This window comes from Hemicordylus capensis, chromosome 4, assembly GCF_027244095.1.
Source record: "Hemicordylus capensis ecotype Gifberg chromosome 4, rHemCap1.1.pri, whole genome shotgun sequence".
Lineage (NCBI taxonomy): Eukaryota > Metazoa > Chordata > Lepidosauria > Squamata > Cordylidae > Hemicordylus > Hemicordylus capensis.
This window is the reverse complement of record NC_069660.1, coordinates 175,833,456-175,848,017: the sequence shown is the minus strand read 5'-3', so window position 1 is coordinate 175,848,017 and position 14,562 is coordinate 175,833,456. Positions and strand designations below refer to the sequence as shown.

Here is a 14,562-nt window from a genome sequence, read left to right as displayed (position 1 = left end):
ATCTCAGGGTATTTTGTATTTCTTTATTCTGCAAATCTGAAGAAGAGTTCATTGCAGCATATGTTTAGATTAAATCAAATTACCTTCTTATAGTTAAACACAGTGGCCATTTGTATTTATCAATTCCAAGTGCAGCAAATCAAGATTCATCCATAGATTGTGGATTTGGTATCATGGGAAACTTATATCAGGCTGTTTTCATGCAGCTTGAATGTGTATAAACTATAAATATAAGTGGTAGTGTTGGATCTTGGGGTGGGGGAAGAATTAGAGAAAAACGTCAACCTCTTTGGCTTCTGCAAAGGCAAGTGTTGCCTCACTAACCTTTTGGAGTCCTTTGAGAGTGTCAACAGGCATGTGGATAGCGGTGATCTGGTTGTCATAGTATACTTGGATTTCCAAAAGATTTTCGAGAGAGTTCCTCACCAAAGGCTCTTGAGTAAACTTGCCAGTCATGGGATAAGGGACAGATTCATGTGTGAATCGGTAACTGGTTGAAGTACAGGAAACAGAGGGTAGGAATAAATGGACATTTTTCACAATGGAGGGAAGTAGGAAGTGGGGTCCTCCAGAGATCGGTACTGGGACCAGTACTCTTTAACTTTTTCATAAATGATCTAGAAGTTAGGGTAAACAGCAATGACACTAAACTATTTAGGGTAGTGATGTCCAAAACGGATTGTGAGGAGCTGAAAAAAGATCTCTCCAAATTGGGGGAGTGGGTGACAGAATGGGAAATGCAGTTCAGTGTAAACAAGTATAAAGTGATGCAAAAAACACCAACTACACATATACGCTGGTGGGACCTGAGTTGTGGTGACTGACTAGGAGAGAGATCCTGGGGTCGTGGTGCACAGCTCATTGAGAGTGTCGACTCAGTACATGGCAGCTGTGAAAAAGGCTAATTCCATGCTAAGAGTCATTAGGAAGAGAATTGAAAATAAAAATGCTAGTATTATAATGCCTTTATACAAATCTATAGTACGGCTACATCTGGAGTACTGCATACAGCTTTGGTCGCCGTATCTTAAGAAGGATACTGTAGAACTAGAAAAGGTACAGAAGAGGGGAACCAAGATAATCAGAGGTCTGGAGCACCTTCCTTATGAGGCTAGGCTAGCATCTGGGCTCTTTACCTTGGAAAAAAGGTGACTAAGGGGAGACATGATCGAGATGTATAAAGTTATGCATGGATTGGAGAGGGTGGACAGAGAAATTTCTCTCACACAACGCTAGAACCGGGGTCATCCCATGAAACTGAAGGTTGGGAAGTACTTTTCCACACAGCACATAATTTTTCACATAATTAATCTGTAGAATTCTTTGCCAAGGGATGTGGTGGTGATCACCAGCTTGGATGGCTTTAAAAGGATTTAAAAGGACATATTCATGGAGGACAGGTCTGTCAGGCTACTAGTCTGGTGGCTGTGGGCCACCTCCAGCCTCAGACGCATGATGTCTCTCAATACAAGTTGCAGGGGAGCAGCAGCAGGAGAGAGGGCATTCTCTCAGCTCTTGTTCTGTGGGCTTCTCAGAGGCATCTGGTGAGCCACTGTATGAAACAAGATGCTGTACTAGGTAGTCCATGGGCTGTTCAGTACGGCTATTCTTGTTGTTTTTATCAAATAACAAAGCACAGAATATCTTAAAAGGAAAAGCTGATGGACCATTTGTGGTTAGATATATAATAAAAAGCAAAGCACTATCAATGTGCTCCCATGCCTAAGGCTGGAGCAGATGACAGTGTAGGAGAAGAGCATAATGCAATATCTGGCAACATACACTTAAAATCCCAGACTTCAAGACTCCAGGGGAGGATGCTTTATAGTTGTTGAGTAGCCACCATACATATCTGTCTGCGTAGCTTTGCTTTTGCCATTTACTATGCAGATTAAAGAAGTGGTTGCAGACCATAATAGGTAATGGGAAGAAATGTATGTTTTGGATATTAGTATTCAATCTATTGAAGAATTATGCAATTAATGTTTATAAATAAACAGCTCTGAAGGAAAATACACTTATATATGACATATGTATTTATAATAGCAATGGCCAGTTGTGGATAGCTTTAAACAGTGTTGTAAATGTCAGAGGTAGAATTTCTACTAAACATTGTTGTACTATAGACAAATAGGCCTTTTCCAGGTCAACAGAAAACTCAACAATGAAAGAAACTATTTGACAGTGCTGAATTGTACCCCCTATGTTTGCAATTGAGTAACAAACTGGGATACTGAGCTGCCATTCTTTCAGTATGGTATAAATACATTTTCTTGTTTCCTGTAGAGAATATTACAACTATTACCAGAAAGAATTTTCTGCCGATGGCATTTTCACAGCATAGGTAAGCTTGCATGAATATCTGGCTTTATTTTTGCTACTAATTTTTAGTTTTACTGTGAGGGATTGGCCTCAGCTGGCCCTCAGTCTATTTACTTGCTGCCACCAGTTTAAGATTTTTAGTGGTTTTTTCCTGGTTCCATTCCTAGTTGCTGAAACTTGTATCTCAAAAATAACTCAGCTGGTAGTGTGGTAAATCAATAGGGCGAGTAGCATGAGGTGGGAACAAAAGTCACTATTAAAATAGTGAAAGAAAAAATAAGTTTACTGGAAAAAATATTCAAAAATCCAAAACAGTACAGGAGCAAACAGGGGGAAATTCAGTCAGGCAAGAGTACAATGTAACTATAGAAAAAACTTGCTAGCCTTCTAAGGCCTAGCAGGTATGGATGTGCACAGATCCGCGGAGCTGTGGTCCGGCACTGGGGTGGGGGTTCCTTTAAGGGCGGGTGGAGGGTGTACTTACCTCTCCCGCCGCTTTTCCCCGGCCAGCGCACGTTTTTTAGGAAGCATTTGGGGCGGCAGGATACCTCCCTGCCGTCCTTTCCCCCTCTCGGCTGCAAAAGGCTTTAAAAAGCATTTTGCGTGTGCGCACGTTGTGCACTTCCATCATGTCTCCACGATGCGCGCGCGCAAAAGGCTTTCTGAAGCCCTTTGCAGCCGAGAGGGGGAAGGGGCAGCAGGCAGGTATCCTGCCGCCCCAAATGCTTCCTAAAAAACGCGCGCTGGTGGGGGAAAAGCGGTGGGAGGGGTAAGTACATCCTCCCCCTGCCCTTAAAGGAACCCCCACCCCGGCGTGCGAACCTCGAGACAAGAACAGCCCCAAGAACAGTCCGGTCCGGACGCCTGTAGAATGGTCTCCGGGCCAGTCTGTGCACATCACTACTAGCAGGTTCTAGTAGGCCCAGCTCCCTCATTGCTAATTCTCCAGCAGCTTCAGCCCGTCGTCCTCAGTCTTCCAATCTTCCAGCTTCTCAGCTCACACAGCAGTCTGCTTCTTCTTCTCTCCAACCCTCTTTTTATACACTTCTTCTCCCTCCCACCCCACAGAGGTGTATACCAACCGATTGTGATTATTCCTACCTCAGGCAACCAGAACCTTCTCTCTCTTCCTGGAGACAACCAATCAGATCACTAAATACATTCCCTCCAAAACCCAGCAGCAACACAACTCTTTACCTCAGACTTGGCTGTCACAGGTTGCAATCTTTTAATCCCCACAAAGCTTTATAGAACCAGAGGGAATATAGAACAAACCAATACAAATAAAATAATTTGCAAAACATAAAAGGGAAGGAGGAGCCAATCCTTCAGTTACCAAGTTGGGATGCACTCCTTTGTCTTCCACTGAAGTCCTTGTAAGACTTCCAATAGATCTTAATGGAACTATATTGTTGTCTTTTCCATCCTTTCAGTGTTGCTAAACCTAACCAATACTATTAAAACATTTGCTGGAATGTAGGTGCATCACACTTTTGTTCAAGCTAAAATGAATAGCAGCAATGTTTTGTAAGTAAGTTGTAGTTTGTTTTAATAAGTAATCCAGTTTAGTTCAAGAGCATGAGATGGTTTGGGCAAATATCTGGTCATTGCAGAGGACGTACATGTATAACCTATGTTAACTGAGCAAAGACACACCTTTGAAACTGATATTGCTCTCATATTTGGCAGGGGGAGAGCAATTGTTCCTTATTAAGTCCAGCATAGCACACTCCAGGGGCTGTTGCTGATACGTCCCTTGTGTTTATATATTGAGTGTTCTGGGTTATTTTGTGTTTATATATTGAGCGTTCTGGGTTATTATTTTTTCATTTTCCTGTGTAAACCACTTTTGAGAACTCTTTTGCTGGAAAGTTGTATGCTGCATAAATAATATTAAAACATGTATAACAGAAGCTGCTGTATTACACAGCAACATCTGTTTTTATGCCTTGGAAGGACCCTGGAGTGCCTTTGAAATAATACCTTAAGTTAAGAATAAAAGAAATGTCTCTCTGTGTATAAAATATATATCCTGAGACAATATAAAGTGGCAAGATTTTATGGTGCCTTCCTTCATTCAGGAAACCCCACCCCACTTAAGGGCAGAGAACAGCAAGAGTATCTCACACTACCTTCTCCAAACTTCAGAAGGAGTGAGAAAAATACTGCCTCTTTCAAGCTCTTTGTATGTACTAGAGAACATGTACATGCTAGTACAGTACAGGTGAAACTCAAAAAATTAGAATATTGTGCAAAAGTTCATTAATTTCAGTAATGCAAATTAAAAGGTGAAACTGATATATGAGATAGACACATTACATGCAAAGCGAGATAAGTCAAGCCTTAATTTGTTATAATTGTGATGATCATGGCGTACAGCTCATGAGAACCCCAAATCCACAATCCCAGAAAATTAGAATATTACATGAAACCAATAAAACAAGGATTGTAAATAGAACAATATCGGACCTCTGAAAAGTATAAGCATGCATATGTATTCAGTACTTGGTTTGGGCCCCTTTTTGCAGCAATTACTGCCTCAATGCGGCGTGGCATGGATGCTATCAGCCTGTGGCACTGCTGAGGTGTTATGGAAGACCAGGATGCTTCAATAGCAGCCTTCAGCTCTTCTGCATTGTTTGGTCTCATGTCTCTCATCCTTCTCTTGGCAATGCCCCATAGATTCTCTATGGGGTTCAGGTCAGGCGAGTTTGCTGGCCAATCAAGCACAGTAATCCCATGGTCACTGAACCAGGTTTTGGTACTTTTGGCAGTGTGGGCAGGTGCCAAGTCCTGCTGGAAAATGAAGTCAGCATCCCCATACAGCTCGTCTGCGGAAGGAAGCATGAAGTGCTCCAAAATCTCCTGATAGACGGCTGCGTTGACCCTGGACTTAATGAAGCACAGTGGACCAACACCAGCAGATGACATGGCTCCCCAAATCAACACAGACTGTGGAAACTTCACACTGGACTTCAAGCATCTTGCATTGTATGCCTCTCCATTCTTCCTCCAGACTCTGGGTCCTTGGTGTCCAAATGAGATGCAAAAGTTGCTCTCATCAGAAAAGAGGACTTTGGACCACTGAGCAACAGACCAGTTCTTTTTTTCTTGAGCCCAGGTAAGACGCTTCTGACGTTGTTTGTTGTTCAGGAGCGGCTTGACAAGATGAATACGACATTTGAAGCCCATGTCCAGGATCCGTCTGTGTGTTGTGGCTCTTGATACACTAACTCCAGCCTCAGTCCACTCCTTGTGAAAGTCCCCAACACTTTTGAATGGCCTTTTCCTGACAATCCTCTCCAGGCTGCGGTCATCCCTGCTGCTTGTGCACCTTTTTCTTCCACACTTTCCCCTTCCACATAACTTTCTATTAATGTGCTTTGATACAGCACTTTGGGTTCATCCAACTTCTTTTGCAATTACCTTTTGAGGCTTTCCCTCCTTATGGAGGGTGTCAGTGATGGTTTTCTGCACAACTGTCAATTCAGCAGTCTTTCCCATGATTGTGATTCCTAATGAACCAGACTGAGAGACCATTTAAAGGCTCAGGAACCCTTTGCAGGTGTTATGGATTGATTAGCTGATTGGAGTGGGACACCTGGAGCCTAGACTGTTGAACCTTTTCACAATATTCTAATTTTCTAGGATTATGGATTTGGGGTTCTCATGAGCTGTACGCCATGATCATCACAATTATAACAAATTAAGGCTTGACTTATCTCGCTTTGCATGTAATGTGTCTATCTCATATATCAGTTTCACCTTTTAATTTGCATTACTGAAATTAATGAACTTTTGCACGATATTCTAATTTTTTGAGTTTCACCTGTACATAGTGGATGCAGAGAGAGGCAAAGTCTTCTCATGATGAGATATGAAGGAGAGAAACGGAGACCTCTGTTGTTTGCCTTCTCCATCCCAGTGAAAAGAAAAATACACTTTTTCCACAAGACGACTGTGCATACCTAAGGACTTAGTGGACGGAGGAAAAGGGAGGGGTCTTCTGGCAATAACCAACAAAGGCTGGCTAATAAGCCAAGCCAACATTTGTGAACCTTTATCAAGATTAGTCTATTCTCTTCTCACTTGGCAATATTTAAACCAGTAGGGCTGAGGTTTTTCAATTAATACTCTTTCTTCGATGTGGTCTCTGTCTTCTACACATATTGGCTATGCGCCTGTGCAGAGACCTCGTCAGAATCTAACAAGCTCGATTTCTCTTTCTTTGGGCAGGAACCCACCCCCTGCTGCTATATGCGGCTGCACCACTCCTCATCCCATCAGTTTTTCTTCGTCCACGCTTCAGCAAACATCGTGGAGTCTTCAGCTCGGCAATGAATAGGATCAAAGATATCCCTTGTTTTTCTCCTGGCTTATTCTTTCCTAACCTCTTATTTCTTCTTTCTTTGATTTTCATGTAGTGATGTTTTTTCTTTGGCGTTTTTATTTGATCGGTTTCCCCTTCCTGGAGTCCCGATCCTGTCTGGGATGGAGTGTGGTGATCGGCCAGCCTTTGAAGTGTATGCTGGGCACAAATAACTTTTTAAGAAGTGTGTCCGCTGCGGATCAAAGATCCCTTCCTCCAGTACGCACACCGAGTGCCTCTTTTGCTTGGGGGAAACCCACATTGTCAAGACCTGTCCACACTGCCAGAAGTTTACAAAACAGGCTTGCAGAAATAGGGCTTCTCGCTTGCACACAGCCCTGTGGGATTTGGCTCTGTTTGTCGGAAGCCTTGTCATTAAAACAGTCATTGAAAATGGCTGCATTGATATTGTCTGACCGTGCAATGTCTGCTGCTGTGGAGACTGAAAACCAGATACCGGTATTGACACCGTTGAATGCTCGGCCTTCAATGAATTCGAGTGAAAGGGCACACTCAGAGGAAATCCCTTCATATCAGCCTCCGGCGGCACAGAAGGCCTCCCTGAACTCTCGGGATCGTTGTCGAAGATTAAGAAGAAGAAGAAGCTGAAACTACATAGACAACTGCCGGCTGGTCAGCATCTCCCTCTGATCCCCCAAAAAGAAAAAGGTGGAAGATGCCCCGATATCAGAAGCTCCTGTGCCTAAGAAGACCAAGACGCCCTCGGATCATCCAGCACAAAAGTCATCAGTATCAACGTGCCCTGGTTCATCCGTAGCGGCAGAGCGTTCAACATGACCAACAAGTGGATGCGGTCCAGCAGAGCATTGGTCGTGATGGATGAACCGATGTATGCTTCATCTGAAGAAGCAGCCTACACTCCACCCAAGCCTGAAGAAGGTGCTTCGTGGTTGCCTAGGCGAAGATCGCCCCCTCGATGGCATCGAGAAGATCGCTCCTCATCTTATCGACAGGATATTCACTGGGAAAATCGGGATCGATATCGAGTTCTTGAGTATTGATCCGCTTTATTGGAAGCGGAGTCCTCCTATGGTGCTTGGCGCTGAGATGCTGAATACCAGCTGGACTATGGATTGTACTACTCAGACTATACCCAACCCGGAAGACCCTGTGTATGGACAGCCCGTGGCAATGAGGGCTTGGAGTGAGCCCCCCTTGCATTCTGAAGGGTGGCCACATTCCTGCTCACCACATCATTCCCTGCGGGATTGAGCTGACTGAAGTGAACCACTTCTGTCGGTACCAGCGTTCCGGTGAGAGTCTGTACCAGCCCAGAGGTTGCTTTTGGACCATCCAGCTTCGGTACCAGACAATCCCAGTAGCGCACCAGGCTCCCCTTCGGGTTCGATGTCCACAACACAAGACCAGCCAGTGCCTCCGCACCCTATGTATGAGAGCGATGATAGCTCTCCAGACTCTGAGGTTATTTCCATTGGGTTGTCCCCACTTGATAGCCATTCAGACTCTAAGCCTGTCTCTCCATTGGAGGATCTCAAACTGTACACGGCCTATGTGGCCTGTATGGCTTCAGCTTTGGGTGTAAACCTGGGCAACCAACAGAAAGGTGAGCTGGACCCATATCTAGCTTGATCGATTCAGAGGCTAAGGTACCAGGTGCCTTGCCCTTAAATCTGGCCTTGTTAAAGGTCATGAAAGCCCACTGGAAAAAACCTAATACACTCTCTCAACCAAACAGATGTCTAGAGAACTTCTACAGAGTGCAGTTCCAGGATGACATGGCATTCTCGAAAATCATCCCACTCCGAATTCAGTCGTCGTGGAGGCATCCTTACAGAGGACCAGAGGCCATAGCCAGTCGACACTGAGTGATGAGGAAGGCAAGAAATTGGACTCCTTTGGGAGAAGACATTATTCAGCTTCAGTCCTGCACTTGTGTGTGGCTAATTATTAGGCCTATAATGCCCAATATAATGACTTTTTGTGGAGAAAGGTGGGTCCTTTTCTGGATCTCCTCCCGTAAGACGAGGAATCCTGCAAAGATTTCTTCAAGTGACTTAACAAGAACTTTATTCAGCCCACCATTCAGTGGAGTGTGCTGCTGAGGTGATGGCCACATCTGTGGCATTGGTCATCTGGCCTACACTGTGAGGCCTGTGCCAGGGTGGAGGACCTGCCCTTTGAAGGCTCTAGCCTCTTCTCTGAACAAAAAGTCCAGAAGCTGAGGAGCACTGCACGTTCAATGTCATAGGCTTCACCGACTTGAAAACCACAGAAAACTGACCACTGACTGTGGTCACCTCATCGGTCACAGAGGACCCCGACCCAACATCCGTCACCCTCGGAATGGTCTTTTCAGGGTAACAAGTTCCCACTCAGATACAAGTCGGGAGGCCAGCCTGGTAAGCTGGCTTTCCAGAAACAACACTTGAGTGTTCCCCCAAAGAAGCAATGACTCAGGGTGCTTTGAGACTTGCTTGGCTGCGTTCTCGGTGAGTTTGGACAAAGTGACTACAGACCAGTGGGTCCTTACGGTTATACATTTGGGCTACGCTCTGCAGTTTTGCAGGTCATGGCCTGTGTCTAGGATTATGGTGACCCCTTGCAGTTGGATCAGGAGGTTGCCGCTCTCCTGGAAAAGGATGCGATTGAAAAAGTCTCCAACCCTGACAGCCCTGGGTTTTACTCCCGATATTTCCTTGTGCCAAAGCCAGATGGCGCTCAGCGTCCCATACTAGACTTGAGGGCTCTGAACAGACATTTGGTCTACAAAAGGTTCTGGATGCTTTCAGTACCAACCGTCATGACCATCCTAGACAGGAACGTGGATGGTCTCACTGGACCTAAAGGATGTGTACTATCATGTTTCAATACGCCCTCAGCATTGGTGCTTCCTGGAGTTCCAGATAGGGGGGATCCCCTATTAATTCAAGGCCTTGGCATTTGGTCTCATGACCGCACTGAGGGTCTTTACGAAATGTCTGGTGGTGTTGTTTCTGCAGGAGCAAGGTTTACAGGTGCTGCCATAGCTAGATGATTGGCTAATTGTGGCAAGCACCGGATGGGCAATTCTGGACACCCTCGGGATCGTGATAGATACTCTACAGGAGTTGGGCTTCCAGATAAACATCAAAAAATCTCAACTGGAGCCTACCTGTCGAATTCAGTTCATTGGGCTGATATTCGACATGACCTTGGAAAAAGTCTTCCTCCCAATGGGCTGCATTGTAACTCTCCAGAGATTAGCTGCCGCTTTCCTAGCCAGGGGCCCATGTACCATGCTTTCCATATGCCTGTTGGCCACATGGCATCGAATACATACGCTCTACTTCAAGCACACCTTCAGATGCATGTCATTCAAAGATGGTTTTTGGACATGTTTAGTCCTCTTCGAGATCCAGACCATCTAGAACGCTCACCCCCTCCTTGGGTACGGGCGATGGCACAGTGGTGGACATAGTTTTGGCACTCTTTTCCAAACATCTCCAGGTTTGTTACGATGGACGGGTCGGAGCCCAGCGGGGGAGCTTACCTGGATGGGTTTCGTCTGAGTGAACATTGGTCCCCCGCGGAGCGGACTCGGCACATCAGTTATTTAGAGCTGTTGGCCATTTTCAACTCGCTCAAAGGCTTCCTGCCCCTGCTGGGGGGGGGGTCATTCGGTGCTGATACAGAAAAATACGACAGCGAAAGCCTATATCAATCGCCAGGGCAGCACGTCCTCGAGGAGCCTTCTGTTTCTGGCTCTGGACCTGTGGCATTGGTGCCTGGCACACGGGGTATCACCTCAGGCGGTCCACATCCAAGGTGTACTGAGTGTTCTTGCAGACACTCTGAGCAGGATGATTGTGGTCTCCCATGATTGGGAGCTACATCAGGGTGTTCTGAAGGGCATATTTGGGAATTGGGGAGTTCCAACTCTGGACCTGTTTGCTTCCCAGGACAATACACAGTGTGCCCTCTATTGCTCCAGGGGAGGAGAGGGCGAGAGTTCTCTGGGAGATGCCTTTGTCCGGTCTTGGATGGGCCCTCTTCAATATGTGTTTCCTCCATTTCCTCTCCTTCCGAAGGTCTTGCGCAAACTGAGGGTGGATCAGGCCAGGGCAATCCTGATAGCCCCGTGGTGGCCCAAGAGGCTTTGATTTCCGACCCTGAAGCGCATGGCGCTGGACTGGCAACGTCTACCTGTCCTGCCGAACTTGTTGTCTCAGGAACAGGGACGGGTGCTACACCCGGATGTTCAGTCCCTCCACTTGACTGCATGGCGGGTCCTGCTAACTTCTCCTTGAGACTGAAAGAGGTGTTGGTGGCTGCTAGGAAGCAATCCACGAGAAAGTTGTATGATTACGAATGGACTCGTTTCACGTCCTTTGCTTCCCTGAAGGGTTTGATGCATTTAATCCATCTGTACAACTATCTGTTGTCCTTTAAGGAGTCTGGGTCGAAACTGGCATCCCTTAAGGTATATTTGGCTGCCATTGTGGCATGTTCTCCCTCTGACCTGCCTTCTTGGAAAATCCAGTGGTTAAAAGTTTCCTGAAGGGTCTGAAACACTTGTTCCTGGATGATCCGATCATGTCGCTGACCTGGGACCTGTCTGTGGTATTGGCTGGTCTTCTACGACCGCCCTTTGAGCTCTTGACTTTGACCCTCATCTCTTGACCTGGAAGGTCACCTTTTTGGTGGCCATTACGTCCGCTAGGAGGGTAAGTGAGTTGAGGGCTGACCAACTGTACCTGCAGTTCCATAAAGACAAGGTAGTATTCAGGATGGATGTCAAATTCCTACCAAAGATGGTGTCCATGTTTCACCGCTCGTCCCCACTCATGTTACCCGTGTTCTTTCCAAATCCTTCATCGGATGTGGAGAAATGGGTACACCATTTGGATGTTCAAAGGACCTTGTCCTCCTACGTTCAGCGATCTGCTGAGTGCAGAAAGTCTCCCTCCTTTTTTCTTCTATGCGATGGGCCGCGTAAAGGGCTCCAAGTCTCTGCCTAATCTATGTCCAGGTGGATAGTCTCCAGAATTGAACTTTGTTATCAATTGGCCCATAAGCAGTTGCCTGATACTGTGAAGGCACACTCTGTTAGGTCCGTGGCGGCCTCTGTGGCCTTTGATTGTGCAGTCCTGTTGGACACTATATGTCAGGCAGCTACTTGGGCTTCACCCCATTCATTCATTCAGCATTATGCTATTGATGTTAGAGCTTGTAATGATGCTGTATTTGGCAGGAGTGTTCTGCAATCTATTTTCAGTTGATTTCGCTTGCCCTGAAATAAATTCTTTGTTGCTGTTTACATGTTGCCTCTGTTTCTTCCCTCCTTGGGTGTTTGCTTGTTATGTGCCCATATGTATAGAAGACACAACAAAGAACTACAGGTTACTCACCTCTAACGTTGGTTCTTCTAGTAGTCATCTGTGCATCTATACGCCCTCCCATCCTCTCCGCAGGGTTCGCTGAAGCTGGACTTCGTGACTGAGGGGATGAGGAATGGCGCAGCCGCATATAGTTGCTGGGGGCGGAATTCCTACCCAAAGCAGGAGAAATCGAGCTTATTAGATTCCGATGAGGCCTCTGTGTAGGCACATAGCCCATATGTGTAGAAGTACAGATGACCACTAGAAGTACAGATGACCACTAGAAGAACCAACGTTACAGGTGAGTAACCTGTGGTTATGCTTAGTTTACAGTGTATATGCAGTTTAGATAGGTTAATAAAGTAGAAATTAAGTGATTAATGGCTCATAGGATTGGTTTCTTAAACTTGAGGTGGGAGCCCTTGTGAAAGAGAGAACAAATTAATATTCTGGATCTTATGTCTACTAATCCCCCCCCCCCTTTCTAGGATGCTGTTGCAATAATAGGACTGTTGGTATAGGAAAATCTGCTAAAATATTTAGGAAGCTATTCCGTTAAATGAATAAACACAGGCCTCATTCTCACAAGCAGCAGTTGAGGTGGTAAACCTGTTTCTGAGCTGTACCATTTCAGATTGTAGATGGGAAGCTCATAATGAGAAGCTGTCTGTTACAGAAATAAGACGTTTCCTGTATATACACACATGGACAAATTTGTTGGTACACTTACAACTCATTGAAAAAGTGTTTTATGCCTCCTGAAAAGCGATTACATGAAAAGCAATTGTCCCATGTATACCTGCATGCCTTTGATATGTCATCGAGTAAAGCAAAGCAAGTGTGAAAAGAGATAAAGTATTGCTTATTCTACAAAGATATTCTAAAATGGCCTGGACACATTTGTTGGTACCCCTAGAAAAGATCATAAATAATTGGGTTAGAGTGATTTTTCAAATTAGCTGTTTTCTTTAATTAGTATCACATATGTCTCCAGTTGTACAGTCAGCCTATTGAAATAGAGAAAAGTAGTCACTCTGCCGTTTGGTATCATTGTGTGTCCCACAATGAACATGGACCAGAGAAAGCAAAGGAGAGAGTTGTCTGAGGAGATCAGAAAGAAAATGATAGACAAGCATGTTAAAGGCAAAGGCTATAAGACCATCTCTAAGCAGTTTGACGTTCCTGTGACAACAGTTGCAAATGTTATTAAGAAGTTCAAGGTCTATGGAACTGTAGCCAACCTCCCTGGACGTGGCCGCAAGAGGAAAATCGACCCCAGAATGGGCAGAAGGATAGTGAGAATGGTAGACAAAAAGCCAAGGACAACTTTCAAAGAGATACAAGCTGAATTCCAAGGTCAAGGTCCATCAATGTCTGATCTTACCATCCGTTGCTTTTTGAGTGACATTGGACTCAATGGAAGAAGACCAGGAGGACTCCACTGTTGAAAGAAAAACTTAAAAAAGCCAGACTGGAATTTGCTAAAATGCATATTGACAAGCCACAGTGCTTCTGGGAGAATTTCCTTTGGACAGATGAGACAAAACTGGAGCTTTTTGGCAAGTCACATCAGCTCTATGTCCACAGACGAAAAAATGAAGCTTTCAAAGATAAGAACACCATACCTACTGTGAAACATGGAGGAGGCTCGGTTATGTTTTGGGGCTGCTTTGCTGTGTCTGGCATGGGGTGCCTTGAGTCTGTGCAGGGAACAATGAAATCTCAAGACTGTCAAGACATTCTGGAGCGAAACATACTGCCCAGTGTCAGAAAGCTCTGTCTCAGCCGCAGGTCATGGATCCTCCAACAGAATAATGACCCAAAACACACAGCTAAAAGCACCCAAGAACGGCTAAGAACAAAACATTATTCTGAAGTGGCTTTCTATGAGCCCTGCTTTGAATCCTATCAAACATCTATGGAAAGAACTGAAACATGCAGTCTGGAGAAGGCACCCTTCAAACCTGACACAGCTGGAGCAGTTTGCTCAGGAAGAGTGGGCCAAACTACCTGTTGACAGGTGCAGAAGTCTCATGGAAAGCTACAGGAATTGCTTGTTTGCAGTGATTGCCTCTAAAGGTTGTGCATTAAAATATTAGGTTAAGGGTCCCATCATTTTTGTCCATGCCATTTTCATTTGTGTTATTATTTGAAATATTCTGTTGCATCAAAACTCTAAAGCAAAGTCTGATTTTTGTTAAATGCGGAATAAACAGTGCCAATTACTTTTGTCAGTTTCAAGTTATTTCAGAGACAATTGTGGGTTCTTCTTTTTTTGTGGAGAGGTACCAACACATTTGTCCATGTGTGTAGAAACCCAGATGTTGGGAATAAGGGTTCTGTCCTAGCTTTCCCCCTTGACATCTAGTTTTCCATGTACAGGGATTTCTGGCTTGCTTTTTTGGTACAGAGGAGCATTCCATCAGGCAAGTGCCCATCTTCAGTCTGAAACAGGTTTGATGCCTCATCTGCTGCTTTTGACAATTAGGTCTACCTTGTAAGTATATCTGGGTGTTTGCTTTTGAGTCAGCT

General features: G+C 45.1%; 1 protein-coding gene across 9 annotated transcripts in view; it reads left to right on the top strand.

Moving 5' to 3' along the window:
* The window catches only part of RALGAPA2 (Ral GTPase activating protein catalytic subunit alpha 2), a 343,889-nt gene that overhangs the window by 36,504 nt on the left and 292,823 nt on the right, over positions 1–14,562 (top strand). For all 9 annotated transcript variants that reach the window (XR_008306232.1, XM_053246348.1, XM_053246346.1 and 6 more), the window contains exon 4: positions 2,287–2,344. Coding sequence is in view for 6 of the 9 variants with exons in the window: in XM_053246348.1 (XP_053102323.1) it covers positions 2,287–2,344 (58 nt within the window). In the remaining 3 variants the exon portion in view is untranslated. The remainder of the gene's footprint in view (positions 1–2,286; positions 2,345–14,562) is intronic.